The 25,954-nt window shown below is 37.2% G+C and overlaps 1 protein-coding gene across 3 annotated transcripts in view; it reads right to left on the reverse strand.

Annotated features, from left to right (window-relative positions):
• LOC137385254 (C-myc promoter-binding protein-like) overlaps positions 1-24,752 on the reverse strand; it is a 34,650-nt gene extending 9,898 nt beyond the window's left edge. For all 3 annotated transcript variants that reach the window (XM_068072792.1, XM_068073157.1, XM_068072029.1), the window contains exons 1-20: positions 24,524-24,752; positions 23,830-23,955; positions 23,502-23,688; positions 20,005-20,131; positions 18,713-18,888; positions 17,901-18,130; positions 17,377-17,502; positions 16,063-16,202; positions 12,960-13,058; positions 12,551-12,660; positions 12,337-12,441; positions 11,257-11,398; positions 10,884-11,082; positions 10,555-10,777; positions 7,996-8,190; positions 5,268-5,396; positions 5,045-5,159; positions 4,809-4,925; positions 4,397-4,468; positions 96-203 (exon numbers count right to left, since the gene is read on the reverse strand). In XM_068072792.1, coding sequence (XP_067928893.1) covers positions 96-203; positions 4,397-4,468; positions 4,809-4,925; positions 5,045-5,159; positions 5,268-5,396; positions 7,996-8,190; positions 10,555-10,777; positions 10,884-11,082; positions 11,257-11,398; positions 12,337-12,441; positions 12,551-12,660; positions 12,960-13,058; positions 16,063-16,202; positions 17,377-17,502; positions 17,901-18,130; positions 18,713-18,888; positions 20,005-20,131; positions 23,502-23,688; positions 23,830-23,955; positions 24,524-24,690 — 2,893 coding nt within the window. In that variant the 5' untranslated portion in view covers positions 24,691-24,752. The remainder of the gene's footprint in view (positions 1-95; positions 204-4,396; positions 4,469-4,808; positions 4,926-5,044; positions 5,160-5,267; positions 5,397-7,995; positions 8,191-10,554; positions 10,778-10,883; positions 11,083-11,256; positions 11,399-12,336; positions 12,442-12,550; positions 12,661-12,959; positions 13,059-16,062; positions 16,203-17,376; positions 17,503-17,900; positions 18,131-18,712; positions 18,889-20,004; positions 20,132-23,501; positions 23,689-23,829; positions 23,956-24,523) is intronic.
• Positions 24,753-25,954: the final 1,202 nt, after the last annotated feature.

Consider the following 25,954-nt stretch of genomic DNA (forward strand, 5'->3'; position numbering starts at 1 on the left):
TATATTAAGAAAGCAGCAAAGAGCAGTAAAAATTTCACAGACTTGTATTATTGACTTCCATGGAAGGAGACAAATGTGAAATGGTAAATACTTACAGTGACTGCCTGTGATATTATGGCTGGTTCCACTGTCATCACCGCTAAGGTTCATCTTTATGATACTGCCGACTTTGGCGCAAAACACTGCATTCTGTGTGTCACTCACTGTAAAGACCATGTTGTGATTATGTGTTCCACACAAGCAGCTAGAAGCAAATACTTAACACAATAGACATCTCTCACCCATTCGCTTCTGTATCTAGCCCAACGAATAAGAGCCTTTGAGTCATAACAAGAAATCATGACTAGGCGATGCATTCATCTTAAGCTGGGCGGCAGGAGAGAGTGATGACTGCATATGTACAGCCCATCATGTCATAGTAATGACATGATGGGCTGTATTCCAGACAGCCCATCATGTCATTACTATGTTAAACCATAACTGTCACGTATAACTTTTATCGTATTTTCTAGGTAAATCAGACACGCGGATTCCAATTTTGTACTCAAAATAAAGATTGGTCCACTAACCTTCAAAGTCATGAAGGCTTTTTTAAAGTGTTTTAAAGATGTGGTTGCGTCAAAAAGGTCGATTTAATGAAATTAAAACCCATAAAAGGCTAAAACATCAGCTACAATTTGATGCCATTTTTGTCTTTGTAGACCGACCCTGTCCAGAGATGTATGCGTTTGAATGAGGCCCTCTTTTAAAAAGCTCACGTTCCAGCGGGTGCTTCTTTCGTGACGTCACTAGTGATACATCTGAAAAGAAACCACGATCAATAAATATAAGGTCGCTTCATTAGCCAATCATCAGCGCGAAACTTTTATATAGGTCGTAATAAATGTTATCACTCGTAAAACGCGTTGTCTGTGATCTCGAATTTAGGGATTTTACTCTATTATTAAATCGCATGGACATCGATATTTACTAAATTAATTAACATCGTTACTTTAATGAATTACTCGATCGACAAGTTTTATTGGCGAACAACATAATTGTAAAAATTGCTGTGAAGTTACTGCGAAGGTGACTCCGAGTTTTCTGGGCATCAGGTGGTTAAAGTTCTACGAGGAAGATCAGAGAATGGAGGTAAATTTATCTTTTACTTTGAGTCTCCTATAGAGTTTCCTGTTGAGTTTACATTCAGATTATATTTCCTTGTTTGAGGCTAAAATGTAATTTCCTGCGCGTGCGAGATACGTATGTACAGTAAGTTCTTGACGGCTTCTTTTTAATCTTTAGCATCTAGCAATACAATGGCTTAGATTGATGAATATACTGAAGGTAATATTTTAGTACTCATTAATACATGTACTAATTAATAAAATTATAACTTTTTGCTATCACTAATCATCGTTTTATAATTTTTTATCGGTTCACCTAGCTACATTTGCTTAAAGTTTTCTGTGGCAGTTTTATCTAGTAAATTAGATTTATGATTTGACTTTGGATGTTCACTTCTCACTTGTAGAAAGTGAAGAAAATCGATTGATCAATGCAAATCTTCAATTTCCAGAACCAAAGCTCCGAATCGTTGGCTTGGCGTACTTATGCCTTTGTTAAACATTTATTCATTTTAAAAATTACACTCGCAATCTATCTAACTCCCAATTTGAAAGCTTTCAGTAGATACACGTTAGAATGACATATCTATGAATGACATATATTTATTGTATTTGTTTTACAGATTACAGGATGTTTATGTGGTCCCACCCGCCGAAGCAGCTTTGTCAGTGTGGAAACTGCCATAAATGGGAAAGAGAGACTTGAATGTGTGCTGCATAAACCATGATGTTTTGTTTGAGTTTGCTGCAGTAGATGAATTTGTCTTATTGTATCAGCTAAAACTATGTGAGTGGCCACGACTTGATGAATATTTTTAATGAAAGCTTTATGCCAAGAAGAAAATTTTTTCGTTTGTAAAAATTATATAATAAAATAATAATGTTGAAGATAATGCAAAACATGATTTGCAGAATATTGTAGTAAATTGGATACGGTATATGGATGTCCGCAGAACTGGAGAATGTGAGTTCAAATCCAGTTTGCAGCAGATTTTTCATCCTTAAAACTCTATCCCTATGTATATTCTTTTCAAAGACGCAGCTTGCTTATTTTACTTACGGTAGTAAGAAACTAATTTTCGGTGTGGGCAATGATATACAGCCCCACCCCCACGATTGGCAACGGGCATAATGTGGGCGGGGCTTTTGGGAGGCTGTATATCGTTAGTGTGGGTAGCGACGGAACTGTGCCGATACAAAGATCTTATTCTACATACCCTAGTGCGCTTGACAGAATTACCGTAGACCGGTAGAATTGGTAGTCGGTACTCAAATGTTTACACAGCATTTGGAGAAAGTGAGTAGAACAAATTTTCAATTTTCATTATTTGAGGCCTTTGAAACATTCATAATAATGTATCTGTAGCTGGATTTAAAATTTTATTCCAGCCAACATGAGCAAATACAAAATAAAATATATGCCAATAGAGCCGCGTAGGACTAGACTTTTATTGCAAATAGCCGATGTGAATACGAGATATATTGACAGATATATCACGCGTGACATCATTTTGGGCAAGTCTGGGCATGTTTTTTTGGCCTGAGCATTTTTACCGCGATCAGATTTTTTCGATTTTAATTTTCAAATATCTTGGCAATGAGATTGCCTAACACAACAACCAACATGTCAACTGATAGAGAAAAAAATGCTTTCTTTTAAGATCAACTCAAATTTGACGCAACCACATCTTTAATATCCATCTCGAAAACAACACAATCGGCATAACAAGCTCCGCCTATGAATATTGGACGTAGCCTAGCTTTTTAAGAATGGAAGTTAGGGATGTTTAGTCCGATTTAGAATGATAGAGATGGGTGTCTTAAAACCCATTATCTAAATTAAGCCTGTAAAATAATCTCAGTCTTTTATGAAAGGTAAATAAACCATTTAAAATTGCCCGTAGCTTGTTACATGTTTAATAGGCTGAACGCCAAAAAAATGAGCTCAAAAAAGCTCCAAATCCGCAATTTCACCACAAACTAGCGTGTTATCACGGTTTGTTGAGCTCATTTTTAAATATGCATTGTTAAATAGCTTATCTACCTCTCAAAAACGACTTAAATTATTTTACAGGCTGAATTTAGATAATAATGGGTTTTGAGACACCCATCTCTATCATTCTAAATTGGACTAAACATCCCTAACTTCAGTTCCTAAAAAACTAGGTTACGTCACATATTTATGGACGGAGCTTATCGTGCCGATTGTATTGTTTTCGAGACCGATAATAAACGCTGTAAAAACGCCTTCATTACTCTGAAAATTAGTGGACCAATCTTTATTTTGAGTACAAAATCGGAATCAGCGTGTCTGATTTACCTAGTAAACATGATAAAAGTTGTACGTGACAGTTATGGTTTAAACTAATCTGAAGCCGTGACCACACAGCAACTGAAACTTCTCAGCCGATGTTTGTAGCTGACTACCACGTAAGTTTGAACCGAACTCCACAGATTAATGTCATTTCAGCTATTTCTTGTTCTAATGCTGCACAATTCCATTTACAACGTTAGATTTTTACTTAGATTTCAGTAAAACGGATCATGGACTACGATAAACTTATTGCATAATTTACTACTTTAGGAAGGTGAATAAATATTGTGTTCGCTAATAAAAGTTGTCCAATTAAACGCAAGCTTTGGTTACACCTAGCCAAACGAAATTGAGCGTACAGTAATCGAAGCTGTTTAGCGGAAAGCTTTAATGCTTTGGCTGGTTTCTTCACTAAAAGCTTCTTGCTTTGCTTCCGAAATCTTTGCTTTGGTTGCCCCTTGTGGTAACCCCTTGATAGAATAACAACAACCAAGATAGAGGTGATTGTTATATAAGCAAAAGAGCTGGCATTAGTTGCTTATCAAAACAGATCCAAAGGACCAACCATAAAAATAACAGAAAAAGCTCTTATTGCTTCATAACAATATTAATGTTATCGGCTATGTATTGCGTTAAGTAAATTTTGATTAAAAAAACTATGACTGAAACGTGGTTGAAATCGCTTGCCGCAGTTCATAAGACGATCAATTTCAAAGCATTTGAAATGAGTTTAACTGAAACTATGCACAAGGTATACAAAAACGAACGATGAGACTATTGATGCTAGTTAGCGTAGATGATTCAAACCTACTAGAGAAAGATAATCACATGGGAACTCCAAGGATCATGGGGAAGCTACTCCTACCAATTGTAGGAGTATAACAATATGGTAAGTACAGAAGAGTGCAGAGAAATGACTAACACTGGCTAGAGAAAAGAGTGCATAGCATAAATACAGTAAGAAAACAATTCCTACCTGCTAGAGGAGTTTTGGTATTGGAGCATTTCCGTATATCCTCATGACTCATTGAGCTATAGCCGATGTCAGCTACAACCACACAAACACAGAATCATGATAGCCCACCGGGTATCATACTCCATGTATACTGCGTTTGGTAAAACTCAGCCTTGCTTCTGTTGGACAACAACAATTGTACAGGAGGCAAATAAAAACTGCTACTAGTAAACTAGATATATACTCGAGTTTTTAACACTGGCCAAGCTAAAATGCATAGCCTAATATACATAATGTCGTGTAATTGAGTTAGGCTGAAATATTCTTGCAAGCATTGAAAGAATCAGCCTCACGCTATGTCCTCAAATTACACTAAACACATTAGCATGACTGGCGGACTCAAACGTGACCGCTATATGAATCACATGACTACCTGCAGCAGTGTTTCCATCTACTTTATTGTAAGCGGAAGTGAGGTCAGCTGTCTCTAACACGAGCTCCCCGCTGTTACCACTTCCTCTGCTGAGAGAGTCAGCATCGATGGAGGGTCCTATACGAGTGAGCAGCATAAATTGCATGTAAATTGAGTAGAGACTCATAGTCAAGGGAACACTGCCAAAGCATTAATTAGTTAGATGATCTATCAAACAAATAATTAGCAAGACTCACTCCGAGCCTTGACGGGCCGTCGAAACTGTGAAACAGCCCTGATGAGATGTCGCAGCTTTCGCCATTTCTCAAGAGCATTGGAAGCTTCTTCTGGCCATTTGCTCTCCAGCACTGCCTGAAATATAGTGACACCAAATCATGTTCCAAGGAAAATAAGAGATTTCTGAATATTCGAGTATATGACTGGAGAAACAACCTCCCCCTAGAAGCTTGTAATACAAACCGTATTATAGTAGCCATAAGTGATGGCATTGGCATTCAGTCCAATTCTTCTCATCTCACACAATACCTTGACTGCCAAGATGGGAAGCTTGTAAATACCGCAGAGTTGCATCATTGTCCGATAGCATATCTGCGAACAGAACCACGACAGAGTATGCTTCTATTCAGGCTATGTTATTATACCACTTATGGTTTTTCTAATACGTTTTCAGTATAGATGTGCAATAACTAGGATGAACTGTGTAAAACTTGAAATTGAACAGATATGGTTTGGTTGAATTTATGTTGTCTATATATTGTATATTTAACACTTTATTGAATCGTAATTAGTTCTGAAGATTCAGGGTGAAACAGCTGAAAGACAAGCACAAAAGCCTTCTCGCTAGGAACCCTGGTAAATTAGAACGAAAAAAACCTGATGAATGAAGCAGCTAGAGAATGTTGGCAAGTGTACTGCTATTAGTCTCATGTCAGAAAGCACCCTAGTGGACTTATGTTTGACAGAACTCGCTCACTGATACTGAGTCATAATGAATAGTGGATTCTGATAGGCTCAAATTGTATGCATGAATATGTATGCATAATAATGTATGCATAAACTTTACTGAAAACAGATCACATCTAAGTTGCAAAAGAAACTCCTTCAGGTCGTGATATTAAGCGTAATTCTCATCTGGAGAAGCACTAGGAATTTGCATTCCAAATACCGAAACATTTTTTATTTCGCAGGAATCACGGAAAGCTGATTTAAAGACTCAGACAGAATATATCAGCAATGATCGAAAAGTCCAATAGGGTAGAACGAGTCTGGAAGGATAAATCAGCTGCATAGACGTGAAAGGAGTGCGAAAACCCAACAACCAGACAATGCTCGTCATAACTTGATCTAGCAGTTAGTAGCAACGCCCACGTGGGTACCTCTTGGGTCACACAGATAGCCTTACCAACTCTAGTTTGTATAACGTGTAAGGAATCTTTTCCGCTAAAGCGATCTACGATGAAAACAAGGTCACTTTAGGTCTACACTAGAACAGGATATACAGACAATCTCTAGTCCATAATAGCGTGAGTAGGCGGTGGGAGCTGATTTAAAGGATGACAACTTATTGTACAAAATGCATACAAAATTTACAGCAAAAACTCGCAATGGTGAATGTTTAAAATTCAAACTGATGCATTTAATCAATAATTATGTAAAGATGAAACAGTTGAAAATATATCTAGGAGTCATGGTAAGCCTTCCTACAACCCTTTAATATATAATTAAGTTTTCACATTTATAATTGGTCAGTCAGCATATGCCACACTGTACTGCAGTATTCACTCAACAGTCAGCTATCGTATTCACAGAAAGCAAGTAAGTTTAACAAAATTTTAGCGGCATAGTTGCCCTTGTCTTTGAGAATTTATCAGGCGATCTATTACTTGACCTAAAAACTGCTCCCAGGGTTTTGGGTTAATCAGTACGTATATACCATAAAACCTCTAATTGAATGCCACCTCCATTTGACACTCTTTGATCTTTACGAATCCATAACAGCGAGTGATCAGTACAAAAGTGTCCAAAAACCGTACTAATAATGACTCAGTGAATAACAATTAATTCTTTCAATGTTTCTATTCGTATCGAAGTCCGTTTTCCAACTCCAAAGCTAGGTTTTTCTATTTAAACTTTGAAAGCAGCACCACAAAAATAACTAATAACTGTATCAGGCTAATCGTAATTTCTTTTTTTAATGTGGTCTTGATACTTCGATGTATGTAAAAAACGGTGCACATTTACGATGGCATATATGAATGACTAGTTTTGAGCTAAAAGCTGTCCTGAGAGCACATGCGGCTAAAAGTCTATCATTATTTGTGCGAAATGCAAAGCGTAAAGGTTTTGCTCTGCTAAAAAATTGTTTGGACACTAGTACTGACTAGTTCAGCTGTGCAGAAGAAGAGTTGAGGTCAGAAAACATTGTGAAAGGAATTGAACTGCAAGATTAAATCGTTCTAAGCAAAAGCAACAATCAGAACGCAACTGGCCAAGCAAGCAATGCAAATATTTTTGTTTCAAATATGTTAATTTTTGTTTTTGCTTGTATTATAAGAATGGTTAAATTATGTCATTTGTTCTTGAATATATATTTATAGTATTTGATAGATTATTATTATTTAACTTTATTATTAACTTATAAATTTGCAGATTTATAGCATATTATTTAATAGCATCGCTGCGGTGATCTGAACTCGGGCTTACAAAGGATCGACGCTCATAACTCCTCTTCTATTGCACATAAAAAACTAGTTTTGGCTGCAAACTGTGGAAAAGATATCAATGAATGCAATGAGTTTTTATGCAACATTTTGAAATATAGTTATAAAATAAAAATATGCCTTCAAATTTAGAATGAAATAAAAAATTCATAGTTCTGACGACCTATTTGAAAAATACTACGCCAGCTTCTATTTGAACTCTACTTCTATTTGACCACCACTACAGAGGAAGGGTTGAGAGAGTGTGAGAGCGCCATGGAACTCAAATAAAGGTTTTACAGTAATCCTATAGTGACTTGCGACATGCAAATAAAACTCGGTAAAAGATTAAATAGACTTTCCTAAAGATTATTTGGGTGCATTAGAGTGTCTTGCTGCTAAGTCATTAAAATTAAGTGTGTAAACATATTCACATGATAACATTTATATAAACAAACAGATGAGAGCAGGCACGCCTTCATGATTACCTCATCAGGAGTATGTAGCCTGTACTCCTGCGTTTTCTTCAACACTATGTTAGCAGCTCTCATTGCCGATTTAGGAGAGTTGCTGACTTGAATGAATGCAGGTAGGTGTGCAAACCACATGCTGAATGTGTTATTCACAAGACACTTGGCCCAGAGAGTAGAAGCTGCAACACCTTTTCGAGACACGGAGGCAAGCTGTAATACAAAAAATGTTAACTGTGCAGCAACTTCAACTCGTAACTTGAGCTAATTCACACTTCAATGACACAATTTAGAAATGGTTATAAACGGAGACGTTTTTTCCAGCAAACCTGTATAAGTTGTCATAGGTTGCACATTTTCTCTGCCTATCATCAGCCATTTAAGACAGATTTTAAACCCATAGCCAGTGTGACGTACTAGTTTTAATGCTGCTACTCTTTGTTGCTTAGGAACAGATAATGAATAGCCTAAAACTGTATTTGGAAACTTAACATTATAGTCACAAATACGATTAAGCTCTTCTGATTATTACAAATTACAAATTTTTCTTACCAAATATGTCACATAACAATGACATGTATAACGAAGCTGAAAACTATGAATGACTGATTAATACAAAAAGGAATCAAAACTCAAATATGATAATACATGTATATATAATTATATACAGTATATATTACTCATACACTATTAGTATTTGTAATATTCTATGAACCTACATGTAGCAGTCACAAAATACAGGGAAGTAAATTTCCGTACTAATTTTGTATTACTATTTTGGTGATAAGCAGTCAAGATTATTCGCACACACTTGCAACAAAATTTCATATGTAGCTTTCACATCTCCAGTAAGCCTTGGAAAAAGCGGGCTTAACATTATCATTAACACCTTGTGTGGAAGTTATACACCATAAAACCTCTAATTGAACGCCACCTTTATTTGAACGCCACCTCCAATTGACCGCCACTCCGAAAAAAGGGTTAAAAAATTGACCGCCACTCTCCAATTGAACACGAACTCCATTTTACTGCCATTTTGACATTATTTGACTTTTTCGAGCTCGTAATAATCACTGAAAAAACGAAAAGCTTAAAGCTTTTCGTTAAAACTTTGAAAGCAACACCGTAACAATAATCAATAACGGTCTCAAGCTAGTAGTAGCTCTCTGTTTAACGCCGTCTTTCTACTTCGAAGTAGCCTATGTTTATAAAAAAAAATGGCTTAAATTTACGATGGTAGATGAACTTGAAAGCAATGCCATTGAAATAACTACAAACTGTCTCAGACTAATAGTAGCTCCTTGTTTAACGCGGGCCTAATACTTTGAAGGACATACATATAAAAACCGGTTCGCAAGTTTTTGATCAAGGGTTACGCAAGCAAACTTTTAGCAAGCAAACTTTTACGCATTGCATTAGTACTAAATGCAGAGCGTGAAAGTTTTGCTCTGCCAAAAAATTGTTTGAACGCTAATATCGACTAGTTCAGCAGTGCAGAAGAAGAGTTGAGGCCAGAAGATATTGGGGAAGGTATTGGACAATTAGAAGATGTTCGTTTCATCGAAAGCAACAATCAAAACGCAGCTATCCGAGCAAACCATCGAAATATTTTTGTTTTAAACGTAAATTTTTGTTTCTGCACGTAATATAAGGATGGTTAGTTTATGTCACTTGTTCATGAATATATATTTGTATCATTTGATAGATTATTGTTGTATAACTTATAAATATGCAGATTTATAGCATGTTATATTTAATAGTATCCTCGCGGCTATCTTAACACAGCTTACAATGGATCGATGCTCATAACTCCACTTCTATTGCACATAAAAAGCTAGTTTTGGCTGCCAACCATAGCAAACATCAGTGAGTGCAATGAGCCCTTATTCAACAATGTTCAATATAAATATAAAATCAAAATATGTCTTCAAACTTCGAATGAAATAAAATTTGAAAATTCCAACAAATTGCAAAAAAGGACACAGGCCATTAATATCATCGCAGGTCAATTGCAAGCAATAGATATCAACTGGTAGAGATAATTCTCAGTTTCTCGATGCACATTTATTAAGAGATCTTTGACAAGTTGGAGGTAAGTTAGCACATTTATTGCATTCAAAATGTTTAAAATCGGTCCACCGGAAAGAGAGAGCAAAATATAAGCGACATTCGCTGCGCCCGTAAGAGGGCTAAACTTATCTTCCAAAAATTCTGACGAGCCATTTGAAAAATAGACCGCCAGCCTCTATTTGCCCGCTGCCTCCAATTGACCGCCACCATAGACGAGAGGTTGAAAAATAGAGTGCCATGGCGATGAATTACAGGTTTTACGGTAAGTGTCTTTTTATTGGCAAGATATATATATATATATATATATATATTACCTGCAATTGAGATAGTCTTCTTTTCAAAAATGAAAAGAAAACTATCTCAATTGCAGGTAATGGAAGATACAGTGCTGGCATATCCATGCAGCGACACAGAAAGCAAGCAAACTAATAACTGCTTGGTAAATAGACTTGCAGAGTTACTCATCACTCTGTATCTGTAGTAAGACAATAAGTACACCACTCTCACCTTAAGACCTGCCTTCACCTCAGCCTTACTACGTTTAGCAATGAAGGTGTTGGCATCAGGTGCAGGAGTTGGCTTATCCTGATTTATGTGTAACGATTCTGGCTTCTCTCGGTGTGGAAAAAGATCAAGGTCGAGTCGAGAGGGAAATGTCCCATACTGATAGGTTACTGGAGTGCCTTGAGACTCATCTGGCAGTGGGGGAGTTACAAACACTGTATGTCCGCTATAACATCAAGAACACACGATAACTGAGTAGACAGTATGTTCAGTTTAATGTGTTCGAACTGATAAAAAGCAAGTCGGAGATGAAGAATATCGTGGTCACTCACCTTTTGTAAGGATCAGGTTCGAGCAGCTTGGGAGTGTCATAGTTCTCATCCACGTTCTCCGCACACTCATCAAAAAAGAGTAAACTTGTGTCATTCCGCATGTTGAACGACCTCTCTTCTATGAAGCTGGCAAAAGCTTGGGTTCTTACGAGTTGCTCATAGAGCTTATGGTAGGCCTTGTCCCTGCTCTTTATGAAACCTGCATTTGGGAAACAAAATGCTCTGAGACTAATCTACAATGCAAAACCTGGAAACCATTTTTAATCAGCAAATAATCACAGTTCTAAGTTTTACTTTTTCGGAGGCAAAATGAAAGATCATCCGGTAGTAGCTGCGATAGTCATGTAAACATGATTCCTGTTTAGTATACTACCTTTAATATCGAATAAGTTTTTAACACTGGTAGAGACTTCACTAGGAGCGGAGGTTATCGGTAGAAGGAAGTTCTTGTAACCTTTCAACATAGCAGCCATGAATCGAAGAAATGCTTCCTGGATTAACAGTTCCATGGCATTCTACAACATCTTCAGAGAATAAAATACTAGCTAATCAGCTGTCTTTCTAAAATGTCATGAGCCTCAAACATAGCTCTACACGAGTAACCTTGTGGTCTGAAAGTAAGTATTACGTTGTACTTGTTTGTATTGGTTAAACACCCTCATAGGTTACACCATTTGTCTGGGGTTATGCAAGCACGGTGTCTTATAGCTTATACAGAATAAAATAGGGGCACAGAAATTCTGTCAAACAGTTTACTCAATCCAATTACAAGTGGTCTTCATTATGTGCTTGGTATTTTTAGCTTTCCTTATATCAATCTCACGCTTTTAAAGCATAACAGTCAGCCTATCTACCTCCCTACTGACTCAACATCTACCTCACTACTGACTCAACATCTACCTCACTACTGACTCAACATATACCTCACTACTGAGTCCATATCTACTTCCCTACTGACTCAACATCTACCTCCCTACTGACTCAACATCTACCTCCCTACTGACTCAACATCTACTTCCCTGCTGACTCAACATCTACCTCCTACTGACTCAACATCTACCTCCCTACTGACTCAACATCTACCTACCTGCTGACTCAACATCTACCTCCCTACTGACTCCACATATACCTCACTACTGAGTTCATATCTACCTAACTACTGATTGAATCTTGCAAGTTCTTCCTTTACAACTTTGAAACATTTAAGGTATTATTCATATTGAATGACAGATTTAAGGATTTCTTTGCACAAATAATGATTTTTTGCCTAACAATTCCTAGTTCCTGAATTAATCATATAAAGTAAAAATATAACCTTTTCCAGTTAATATTTAATAAACGCGTCCATTCAATTTTTTAATAATATTTGCTAGTAACAGTCAATTGGTTTGCTGTCAGTTATGCTATGAATCATAATGCTTATCAAGATATGGTAGCTTTTTCAGTATATTACCTCTGCTGCCACCTGTTTTTCACTAGACATCACAGTGCCATGCTGCTCGCTGACTATCTTGTAGTAAAGATTTTCCAATGTCGCCCTGAGCACTTTCGTGGGCCTCTATAACAAACAGCATGTTATCCAAGAGCAGCTACGGCAATGCCACACTGATATGCTTTTGTAAAAAATAAACCAAATTTATTTGATTCTTATACAGTACATAGCATACCTTAGGTAAGAGTTTGCTGTCGCTGGGCTTTGAAATTGTGTTTGTGTCAAGGTCAAAGCATGTAACGTCCTGCGGAGGGTCATATAGGTCAAAGTATCGTGAGTCAACTCCTAGCAAACAATGTGCATTGTAAGACTCTTATACTAATCTGCTTATGACAAACTACTTCCAGTTTCGACATGTTTAATGATTCCAGCCTCCTTTCCATCGCATAAACTCGGTTGATCCCAAATTTAAAACCAGATGCTGGTAGGATGACTTTAGAAACAAGCAAGTGAAGAGACAGGAAATGAACAGGTAAACAGACTTGTGTTCAAACAGGTACATTTATACAGAAGAGAAAATGATTGTTTAGGTTGTCTTACGCGTAATGGGTAGGGGTCCATCTATAATGGAAATAGGTACTAACCAAATATGTATGGCACGGGAGCAAAGAGCATCTGCGTGAGGCCGAGGGGACACAGGGGAATGTAAGGGCATTTCCAGCTGAACGGAAATATCATTGTTCCTAAAACATCAGTTGAAAATACATAAAAAATGGGGCTGCTGAAAATCTCTCGAGTAATAAACAAGGGCAATATGTAGGAGCTTTTAGTAACTAAAGGCTGGTTCACACTATATTACCGTATTTCAGCTTTAATGCCACAATACTTCGGTGATCGTCGATGATAGCAATTTTCACACTATCACAAACTCATCCGCGTTTACATCAGCGAATACTCCGCTACACATCTCATTTTTCTTTTTAATTTTTCTAGAAGGAACCTATTGGTTGCCACATGCTCGAACCAAGAACTAGTCCCTGGCAACTATCATAAATGAAAATAAATAGATCACGCCATTCGGGACAGCGAGTTACCATCCCCGAAATGGTGCTCATTGTACAGACTGTCATTGATGCTCGGCAAACCATCGAGAAAGTTTGACAGCTGCAAACTTTCCCGGCGTATCCGCGTTGCTTCGTCAATGCCATCAGTTTGCGGTGCACATAGTCGACAATGAATGCCGAAAGGACAGCCCCAACATATGACGATGGTGTGAACCAGCCTTCAAACCTGTTTTCACAGTCATGCACTAATTATGATGTCTTATTACAATGGCGTTGACAATAAAGATAAATAAATTGTCTTTTTGCAAAATCGATATTTTTTAATAATGCTTTTTAGTAATGCCTGTATATTGAGTGGTGAAATTAGATGTTCAAAGTTATTTTTATTAATATTTTTTTATTGACATTAAATGTAGAACTACCGCGATAGTTTATCATTACAGATGACTTTGCTAACTGTAAATACCATAGATATAGTAAACCCTAGATTGGTGAATAGCTATCATTACAATGGAGCAAAAGTGAGGCCTATAATTGGCTGTTGTTCTCACGACGTTACGTCGCAGTGATGTGCATCACGGCAACTGAGCCTTCAGCTGAGCAACGAGTTTAGTAGCGAAAGCATGCTTGTCCTACTAGTTTGTAAGTCATAAACTTTACAATAAGACCAAATTCTTGGTGCAATGTCATCAGAGGAGACTACAACACCTACGGTATGTGAACCCACAATAAAAATTTTAAATACTTGGTAAACTTAACCTTTGCACATGTACTATATCATTGGTTCACGTTGTAAGTTGCTACTGGAAACTAACTATCAACTCAACTGAACTTACTTGTCTTATCATGGGCTCATAACAACGAACATACCTTTCTATGATTATTCTGAATTGAAAGTGAAGTAAATGAATGCTTGGGACTGTCAAAAGTAAGAATGTCTAGACTGATTACAACAACACATATTACATACTTGTCTCTCAGCTGATAGGGTTGTAATCTAGCTTGGCATGATTGATCAAATGCCTTTTTTGTCTCATTCCAAGTAATGTAATGATATTCATTCTACTACATGTATGTATTGTTAATGTTTAGGCTAAGAAAAAGTCAAGCCGCAGCTGGTGCTGTGCCTATGAATGTTCAAGCTATCCTGAGAAATGCCCAGATCTGGCATTTAATCGCTTTCCAAACAAAAAACGAGCTGAAACCCGTAATGCTTGCCTAAGGCAGTGCGAAGACAGGATTGGACTCCAACATCAAGCTCTGTATTATGCAGTGGATATTTTCAGAAAGACTGCTACAAGGTTCCACCAGGTATTGGAAGAAAACCAATGCTAAAATCTGATGCAATAGCCTACCTACAATATTTACAGCTATCCATCCTACCTTCAGCCAAAAGCTGTGAAAAGACAGACACCAACCATAAGAACAGAAAGCCTGCCAAAACTTGAAAAAACATCTCAGACAGCAGCCAGCACCAAAATACCTGACCCTGAAAGTACTACACCTGGTGATACTACTATCCATGATGATGAGCAACCTGCAGCTTCTGACAATCAGGACACACCTACAGCCTCGACAATGAGCTGCCGACGTGGTGGTAGACCTAAACAGCCTGCTGTCACATGTATCTCAATATTAAAAAGAAGAATTGATTAGAGCAGAGGAATAGGATTCAAAATTATTTGATCACAATACTGAAAAAGAACAATAAACTTAACAATATAGAGCTTACATCGATGGATAGATGTCTAGGATTATTGTCAAGCGAAACCACAAACAATGCTAGAAAGACTAAAAAGACTTACAGCAAATAGGTAAAAGAGTTTGCCATAACATTGTTCTATTATTTGCCCAAGGCTTATGAATACCTGCGGACACAACTTACATTACCAAATTCACGCACTATCCGATCATAGTTTTGGTCATGACATATGTCATCTAGAATTTGAAAAATGCCATCTGCAGATAACTGCTTCTAAATTTCATTTGATTCATTAGTTTGTTATTAGCATAATTTCTATTTGGTCACTTTTTGTATTATCAATTTTATAGCTTTTCAATCATTGGTATTATCCATTACTGTGTGTCTAAGATTCTTGCCCTTTTCATCCAAAGTCAGTTTTATATATTATCAATAAAATATGCAGTCTCACATGCACAAACTATGGAAAAATTGAGCACTTTTTAGTGTTAAGTCAATAGGAGTTCATAGATCAGCTGATTCACTTTACACATCACCATGACGTTGCGTCATGCTAATTATAGGCCTCACATATCTAGGGTTTACTATATCTATGGTAAATACACTTGGCGCTAAACGAACTGGCCAATGAGACATGAACAATGTAAAGTATTTTGAATAAACTTCACAGCGTTGGACCTACAATGTAGCGTCGATTTTCTGGATAGCTCATGATGAACATGTCAGTACACAATGGCCTATGATAGCTCATGATGAACATGTCAGTACACAGTGGCCTATGTAAGCTCATGATGAACATGTCAGTACACAATGGCCTATGTAAGCTCATGATGAACATGTCAGTACACAATGGCCTATGTAACCAGAATGTAAAAGATATGAGTTAGACAGTTCTGATTAGTCAACATTTTACATAGAGTCATTTTACATAGAGCCATTTTACATAGAGCCGTAGTCATGGCACTGGTAATGGATACATACCAACAGCCTCGATGACACCGGTAAGAACGGCGGGTCTCAAAGAATGAATAAGGATCTTTTTCTCAAGAAGGGTGGCAGTGAGAAGAGTCACAGTATTTTCGACTCCGAGATTCTTTAACATTGTCATGAAAGAAGCACCGCTGCAAAATCGCTAATATTTTTAACAGCGTACCCAATGAACAAATATATATTTATGTACTGCAAATGCCTGTGCTTACGGGACTGATGGAGCAGTGTTTATTATGAATGATAATTCAAACCTGAACTCTTAGTATGTCTGCTGTTGGCAGTTAGCCGTGATACGCATACTGTAATGACACAATCACACCTAGCAGGAACCACTACTGGAGATCGGTCAATTCATGATAATGAATGGCAGAATATTGTTGTGATGACAATGACATGTATGTTTCAACGCCTGAACATTGTTTCAACGCCTGAACATTGTTTCAACGCCTGAACATTGTTTCAACGCCTGAACATTGTTTCAACGCCTGAACATTGTTCAAACGCCTCAACAATGTTTCAACGCCTCAACATTGTTTCAACGCCTCAACATTGTTTCAACACCTCAACATTGTTTCAACGACTCAACATTGTTTCAATGTCTCAACATTGTTTCAACGCCTGAAAGACTGGTTTTTGTAGCATCCTTCAATGCATGGAAACCCACGAATTTCAAAGATTTCTGATGGAAGATTTCAAAGATGGAAGAAATCTTTCCTACGACGTTTACCCTTCAAGAACAGATCCTCTCAAGGATCATCCTGCAAGTCATAACCATTGAGATATGAAGCCCTTAAACTTAGTGGCAGTAAAATAATAAAAAAGGCCTTTGAAGAAAAGACAAGGACTTTTTTAGCTAATCGTTACCAAGTCCAACATCAACAAAACTTATGCAATTAAACCAATATGTCCATAACATGAGTTTGTTAAATGACGCAGGTGTTGGAATAGGAATGTGTGTAACACACTACTGTGATGTGTGTAATCACAGTAATGTGTGTAACACACTACTGTGATGTGTGTAATCACAGTAATGTGTGTAACACACTACTGTGATGTGTGTAATCACAGTAATGTGTGTAACACACTACTGTGATGTGTGTAATCACAGTAATGTGTGTAACACACTACTGTGATGTGTGTAATCACAGTAATGTGTGTAACACACTACTGTGATGTGTGTAATCACAGTAATGTGTGTAACACATTACTACTATTGATCCTCACGCATAAGCAGACGACTCAAAAAGAACTAAGTGAACTTGTTCAGCACCAAAAGAGCAGAACTAGGGTTGCGTGAGCACATACCTGAGAGGTATTGGACTCTCATCGGGAAGGTTAATCTCTATGAGGCACGTCTCTGAGAGTAGAGCTTGAATCCGTGGCCTTTGGGGGCTTGGGTATGGCACTTCCCACATGAAATGTGCTATCAGCCTATAACAAGCCATTAGACTAACATATTCAACTATTTGGTAGCTGGGTAATCACTCTAACCATTAGCCATGCAAGAACTACTCGATTAAACACTTCATGTCACTGTAAAATCCATTAGATAGACATTCATTTCATTAAATATCAGAAAAAGCACTTAGATTCAAGAAATACAGAACAGATGTGAAATGCATGACGAGGCTTGACATCATGATGCACCTAAAGGGCAGCTAATCTGCTTCCTCATGTTATATGAGTTGTTTATGATAAAACTGACAGCTCTCCATCTCCATGAATTTGGCAGCCAGAACTTCCCTAGACAGCCTACCGGTGTAAGTAATTTGAACTCTACCTGCTGACAGCTATTTACATAACTGACAGCTCAATTGGATAAAACAAACCTCTCTATCTGTATATTGCTAGGCTCTACAGCTACTGCCACATCATGCAAGTACATCAGAAAGTTTCTGAAAGCTCGGAAGAAAGGTCTTCTTGAAAGAATACAAATGGCTTTGTTCACATGGACGAGCCTTTTCTTCTTCAAGTGAAGCCCCAAAGCTTTCCTTTCTGGAGCTGCTAGTGAGTCAGTTCTATCGAAGAGCTCATAGAAATGCACAGCAGCGCCGTAGACCTGAAGCAAACAAAAATAATAAAGCTTTCTAGTGGCAAACCATTTTAAACCACGCCTCTGCTGCGATAAAGAAAAATAAATGGTATCCGTTCTAGTAAAACTGCTGTGACTAGAGTCGGTATTTTAACGTATAAGACACTCTCATGTATCTCCAAGCATTCGACTGGGATTCCCCAAATGACACCATGAGCAACACTAACTTTTGAGCGATCTATGTTACATGTCTAAGCGTAGCTGCGGAACTTAAGCGTAGCTTTTTAATGCCAAAAAGGTAAATATGTATTATAAAAACGTAAGAAGTGTTTTAATCTTTACCGATATAATTATGTTTTAAAATAGTTTTACAAATTGTCAGGAAGCAGGTAATAAATTAGATCAAATTCGGGGCCAAATCTAAAAACAAATCGCTAGTCAGAAGAGCTAAATAACAAGCGCATTTTTCATTTTCTAATACCTGCTTTTTACACGCTCAACGTTGCATCCAATTTGGCAGCACACTTGTCATACTTTAGCCAGAGCTATGTTACTTTTTTCCAACCTCAAGGAAAGTCTGTGTTCCAGGTCAACAAATAATAGACCTACCTTTTTTCCATCAAATAAAGTGAGGACAAATGTAGCAAAGACTGGTTTAGCCTGAGCAGCCTTCTCTGGCCAGGACTCGAGTAGGGCGCCCATGGGCAGTCCAAACATTGCTACAGAGTCATCGCTGGGGACGGCTAAGTCTGGCCAATCCCACATAGGATATCTGCTTAGTACAGCTGTAAAACCAAGATTAACATAAGAAAGGCTTAGAGTGTTTGTTGTAACCCATTCAATTAGCATAATACTTCCTGTGACATCAACATTATGTACATCTATCTATATATATGTTTCTCAAAGTTTGTATATCTGTCCGTCTGTGTCTGTGTATGTCCAGCTATAGCAATTAAAATCTTTGAATAGAGAGCTTGTATTGTAGAAGATTTGATCTCAGACCCGCCGTTCGCCAGTCCGATTACCTTACCAATTAAGGGGCTCGCTAGACGATATATGTCGTTATATCGGTGCAAATACGCTACCGCTCTCCGTTACGACGCAATATGATGGAGAGCGGTAGCCTAAGTTTATGCATGCTCAATGGTGAGAGCAAATAGTTAGCTCTTATTAGTAAGCTTACTCAATTTAGCCATTGGCAATGTAATAACAATCTGTCCAATCGTGACGTCAATCATAAGGCTGACACAGCAGCTGGCCCTGATCTCGGTGCTCTGTCGTTACATTATACTTATTGAATATATTAAAATACGAATGCTTTCCGAAAATAGTATTGGTTACCACAAACTTGCTTAAAGATCATGATTATGTACGAGACCATGCCGAGTAGCCTAACAATTATAAGTGCACTTCTAAGTGGACACAGCTCTGTCCAGCTCGTATTATAGTAAAGGTTTAGACTAGCTTAATTTACTAGCTTAAGTTACTAGCTTAAGTTACTCAAATTCATTGGGTAATTATATTATTACCCATGCAAGGCCAGGCATTCACCTAGTATAATTTATTTACTTTTATTTATTTACATAGTATAATTTTATAATTATACAAATTCTTTATAAATGGACACGAGCTTCAGGTGGAATCTGAGACCTGAGAAACAACAACCGAGCTGCGTACGAATATTCTATGTATAAACATGTACGAGTAGCAAAAACATAAATTAAATCAAAGGGCATAGGGCAAAAAGGGCAGCAACACTTTCAGGCATTTAAATTAACTGACTGGACATTCGTTAACAAAGCCTTAAACAGTTGCAATGCTCTGTAAACACATCTTTGTAGGAGACTAACCCTACTTACCCTAGTCGCTGGCATATAAGAGAGCAAATCCAGGTAATTTACCTGGCTTATACGCAATGGAGTAGTCTTTGCACATAGACTTCTTGTAGCAAAGAAATATACTCGAACTCATCATGGCATGGTTGAGGTTCTTATCTATCTTGCAGTAGGAGTGAGGCGGCTTCTCTCCCTGCAAAACATTCTTGCCTTATAACCATGATCAACAAAAAGGTTTCCATAAGATATGGCTCAATGCACCATAACATAGAATACGGACCGCTGCATATGAAGTCTGGTTCACAATGAACACCGACATCTATGCCTTCAAAAATTATATTCCTAGATGTTTTTTCAACTCTCTGGCATTAGCACTAATCTATACTTACCTATAACAACAAGATTAGGGTAACAGTCATGTAGATGAAGGTCATCATAACAGCAATAATTATTCGCGATCAGAACTTGAATTCACATTGCATGTGTGTGACCTCGGTGTTCATGGCAAAATAGGCAGCTGCATGAACAGTATCACTCAACATACTATACAATGCTATGGGACTTGATGCTCAAGAGATTTTTTCAGATACATTTAACACCTACCTTGAATATTAATTTGTCAGATACACCCCTTTACTGGTAGCATTTTTATATAAGCTGTTTGGATAATCTTTCGACATTAGAGTGAAATATAGAAAAACAAAATTACTAAACTATCAAAACTGTTGAGAAATGTAGTTTAAAAAATTTGGAATATACAACATATATTTTAATTTAGCAAATGCAATAGAGCTTTGAAATAAATGAAGGCAACAATAGTAGCCAGGCTGCTCCGGAAAGGCTATGGTTCCTTGTTCTGGGAAGGCTATATTTCTTTGTTCTGGGAAGGCTATGGTTCTTTGTTCTGGGAAGGCTATGGTTCTTTGTTCTGGGAAGGCTATGGTTCCTTGTTCTGGGAAGGCTATGGTTCCTTGTTCTGGGAAGGCTATGGTTCCTTGTTCTGGGAAGGCTATGGTTCCTTGTTCTGGGAAGGCTATGGTGTGGACGCTATGGTCAGAATTAGCTACTGGCCTCCGGGAGCAAATGTATTAGTCAATTTATTAGTCACTAGTTTTGAGGAGTTAGTTGCATCAAATTGGGATCAGCTATTGGGCTTCAGCCAATTAGACTGTTTTGCAAAATATCATTAATTTTGAAGTTTGGCTCACACTAGAAATTGAATGTCAGTCAACTATCCATTTGTTAAAAACTTAATAAAATGAGTAATTGGTTTCTCAACTGTTTTATTATATGAGTTGATTGTTTATTTCAGATCATATCGTATAATTTATTTCAGCTCATATCGTACACTTTATTTCAGTTCATTTCGTACAGTTTATTTCAGCTCATATCGTACACTTTATTTCAGCTCATTTCGTACAGTTTATTTCAGTTCATATCGTACAGTTTATTTCAGCTCATATCGTACACTTTAGTTTGGCTCATATCATATACTTTATTTGTACCTAGAGCTATATTGTTATGTATCACCTCGATACCAACAAGAGCCGATTTGTAATTCACTGTACTTTTTTTAATTTTGACTAGCAATTATGCAATTGAATCAAAATTTAAAACTGAAATAGAATGATACTTTGACTTTACAAATTTAACAGTGGTCTTCTTTTTAGAGCTAAAAATAAAAACTAGTATCACACATCCTTGAGCCAAACAAATAAGCATTTTGCTTGTATATAAAGCACCTACAGTGGTTTACATATAACAACAGCAATCTATTGCATATACGGTGAAGTCAAGGTAATATAAAGTAACATCTGTATACCAGGTATACAGAACACACCTGTAGATTAACTATTGATGTTAATTATATGCTTTTTGTACCACGAAAACAACAATGACAAAAAGGTCATATTATATTAATTTGTGAGTACTAGCATTCACACTCATTGCAACAGCTAACTGCCAGACAGTTGACCCATCGTACTATCTACCCTCATATTACATGACCCATATAAAGAATGCGTGCGGGAAGATTGTGTGGAAGTGAATTCTGTGTAGCAGTTGTACATATGAGAAACGGATTGATTACCACATAAATGTAAAGCGAATGTGGACTACCTACATGTAGGTGGTAAATATAACTGAACACAATATACCGTATTATAGAACTACATTCCTGGATAATTGTCAAAATCTCAGATTGGCCAGCCGAGTTAGTATGAACCATCCGTTACTATCACGGTCTAATTGAAATCCATTTTCTAATTCATGTTACAGCCCAATATTGATGTGCGATGTTTGTATGAGCGAGTCCGTCCTACTCAGTGACACTCTTCCATTATAGACAATAACAATCATCAATGATTTAGGCAAATATTGTTCTTTAAATGTTACTAGCTGTATCGACGCAGAAAAAATATTAGAAAGCCATGAGTCTAAATAAACAAAATGACTGTTATTATTACTCATCCCATGCTATCATGGAATGATAGCATGGGAAGCTGTGTGTGAGTCTGCCATTAGGTGAACTTCACGTTTGAAGAAAGTTAGATCCGTGAATTGATGTTCAAGGTCTGAGAACGGTTGTCAAAGGCGTTTGATGAGGAGGCTCAAAGCATGCAAAAAGGCATTCAAGACCAACAGGCATTGAGGAAAATGTCAAAAAACTTGTATGAGTGCTAAAAACTTGCACATGCAAATGAGTGGACATGCATGACTAACGTTTTACTTATAAAGTCGGGTTTGGGATGAAACGATGTATATAAAAACAGTACTACAGTTCGTGGCATTTATGCTCATCAATGATTTACTAGGTGCAACTAACAACATGCTACATGCCTTCACCATCGCCTCTCCTGCTTCAACAGTTACCTCAACAGTTACCTTTGCTATTATGGTGTTAGAAACATTAGGGTTGGTTAAAGACCAAGTATGGAACATTACATTCTACATGTTGTATACAGCGTACGACCACCAGATTCCCAATGATAATAATTTACTTGTATTCCAACAGGCAGAAAACACTAATATAAACAATGTATGTCATGCCACAGCACAGCATAAATTACTAAAACTAATCTATTTGAGGTAGCAGAGTACACCTTGTCTAGTGAGTATGATAAACTTAGGGTAGCAATCTATTTGAAGTAGCAGAGTACACCTTGTCTAGTGAGTATGATAAACTTAGGGTAGCAATCTATTTGAAGTAGCAGAGTACACCTTGTCTAGTGAGTATGATAAACTTAGGGGTAGCTTTAGGGTGCAAGTTTGACATATGACAGAGTTGTGATTAATCTACACAGACATGAGCGAGATGTCTGTGCAGATGATTACAATTGTGCCAATGCCATTTTGATATTCTTACTTAACTGATCTTACTTAATTAAATCCTAACGTGCCATTCACCAGGTCCTATCTGACCGATAATAAAAGCAATCCTGGGCATCGCTGGGCATACTCTTAACTCAGACAAATGGCCACGAACAACTATCAAAACAAGCAATGTTAGCAGTCTAAGCACAACCCAGTGTAGTTACAGAGAAACAAGATGGCAGAGTGTGTACCTTGCTAGCATTGATCACACTGATGCCCGTAACAGCTAGGATGTCGGAACTTGCAGTTTCTGATGCTCTCCTATAGGTGAGATATATCCTGTTAGAAGTGTTGTTAATGTTGGCAGGTCTGCCGTAGGGAGTTGTGTACAGTACTTCACATCCTTGTAAGACTCGTTCACTGCCCTCAATCAGCACTCTGTAATGTTTGATATAAGCTATGCATCAAACGGAGATGGGCACAGATCATTTTGGTAATCAGAACCAAGCCCGGAAGTATCTAATTAATACTATACAAAAAGGATACTGCAAAAATAGTAAGCATAAAATGAACACAAACCCAATATCAGTAAGAGGGGATTTATCCCTGCCTCTTCTGAAGCATATGAAGATTTCGGGACTACGGATACTGCCGTGGTTAAGATCAGCAATATGGCCAGTGGGAGTTTCAAGAAGAGGTTTATATCTACAATACAAAATCAAATTCTAATATGGCGACAAGGCACATCCTACACTCAAACGATGGAAGCTGTAATCAATGTAGCATTAATTATTGAATACCGTGTTAATGGTTAACTGAAAGCATTTTAAAATTATATCTATTTATAACAATATTATCGAGATTTTTCATTTTTCAACAATGATATTGATCATAAAACAAAAAACCAGTTATGGAAACAAAAACACCAACAGTGCAAACACCAAGCTGCGGCATAAGGAAGTCTTTTTATCGGCAAGCATATAATTATGAATTACGAGGTGAACGCCGACGATTAGCCAATGTGTGAATGCAAGAAAAAAACACTTCTGTTGGCTGCCATTCTAATATATTTTTTTTCTCATCTCGTCGTTTTGGTTCCCCAACTTGGCAGATAATTATAACGTAAGATCAAAGCGGATTCTACAACTACTAAAAAAGTCTGTCATATTTATGCATCTCACATTGATGATTGAGCGAAAAACATTAGAATGTTTTATCAATTGTGGGCCATCATAACTAGGAAACGTAAGACCATAAATCTGATAGAACTTACCCCGGAGGACATTCCTCACCCTCATTGGGTATAATCACACATACATCAGTAATTGGTTCATTCTTACTCGTTGGCTTGAGCTGTCCTTCGCTGGATAAGTCTAGTGGCGACGGATTTTTAGGGAGACCCACCACCATAAAATAATCTGCAACCCGTCGCCCACTCATCTCTCTGGATATTAATGACGTCTGTTAAACCGGTCACTGGATATGCTCGAACCCCAATGCATCTTAACTATAACAATAATTAATAGCCTCAGATAATAAAACAAGTTAAAATTTTTCTATAACTTACCAAATATTACCATCAAATGGATGAAATGAACAATTAAACTCTTTAATAGCTATGAATCCAGGAATTTATCGTAAATGTGTTTATTTGTGAAGCCGGACGCAATAACCACACGGTTGAATTTTTTTAGAGTATTACCAAAACTAGCTTTTAATAAGAAATGAATGAAGGACTATGATCGCAACCATTATGCAATTTGTAGCAAAAAAGTGACAGATAAAATTATTTACTGCAGAGACTGACTGAGAAAGAAATAGGTTAGTTTCTTTGAAGGTTTTAAAATTTTTTGATAAGAAACCAGCCCTGGTAGGTCAGAAAGTGTCACAACCCAGTATATGACATTGAAAATCTATTTTAAACCACTGTGTAGCTGCTGCCTTTTATTAAAGGTTGACTTGCAACAAAATTCACATTACAGTTATTTGATATCAATAGATTCACCATGTCTTACTCTGCTGTGTTGTAGGTGCAAAATATGTGGAAATGTGATTACAAGCTTTTAAAAGCTCAAAAACGAACAGTTTATCACAGCAATCATGAAAACGTCGTAGTTTGGAATCTCTTTATTTCTATGACGTAAAAAAACATCAAAGTTATTTTTTTGACACGTGAAGTTATGACGTGAATTGAAAGGCCAATAAAAGACTCAATATAAAACGTCTTATAGCACTAGTTTATGACAAACACTTCGGGTCTACCGAAAAGTCCTTATCAAATATAGATGCTCGCTACTTTACAGCTTGGTCAACTTGGTCTAATCATCTAGTCGTAATCTGATCATGTGACCCGATTTCTTGTCAAATTGCGCAAACATATTCTGCAGCATTTTACGACTATCATAGGTGACCAACAGGCTCATCATGTTTATCAGAGGATGATATGCACTCCTTTGAGCTAACGTTAAAAGATTAAACGAATTTTTAGGCTAGGTTTTGAGATATCAGTGCTCAAAGTGACAGCATTACGATGATAATAAAATAGACGCATAATGACAATAGACATGGCTTTATTGAATGCGGGAAGTATAATTGTCAAAATATTTCGACGAATGAGGTTGCATGAAAGTGTAAACGAAAGCCATCATGTTCAATTACGTCCCATTTGAACCGTTTTGAAAAGAGATTCCAATTTTTTTCGTGA

The sequence above is a fragment of the Watersipora subatra genome, chromosome 1, assembly GCF_963576615.1.
Source record: "Watersipora subatra chromosome 1, tzWatSuba1.1, whole genome shotgun sequence".
Taxonomy (NCBI): Eukaryota; Metazoa; Bryozoa; class Gymnolaemata; order Cheilostomatida; family Watersiporidae; genus Watersipora; species Watersipora subatra.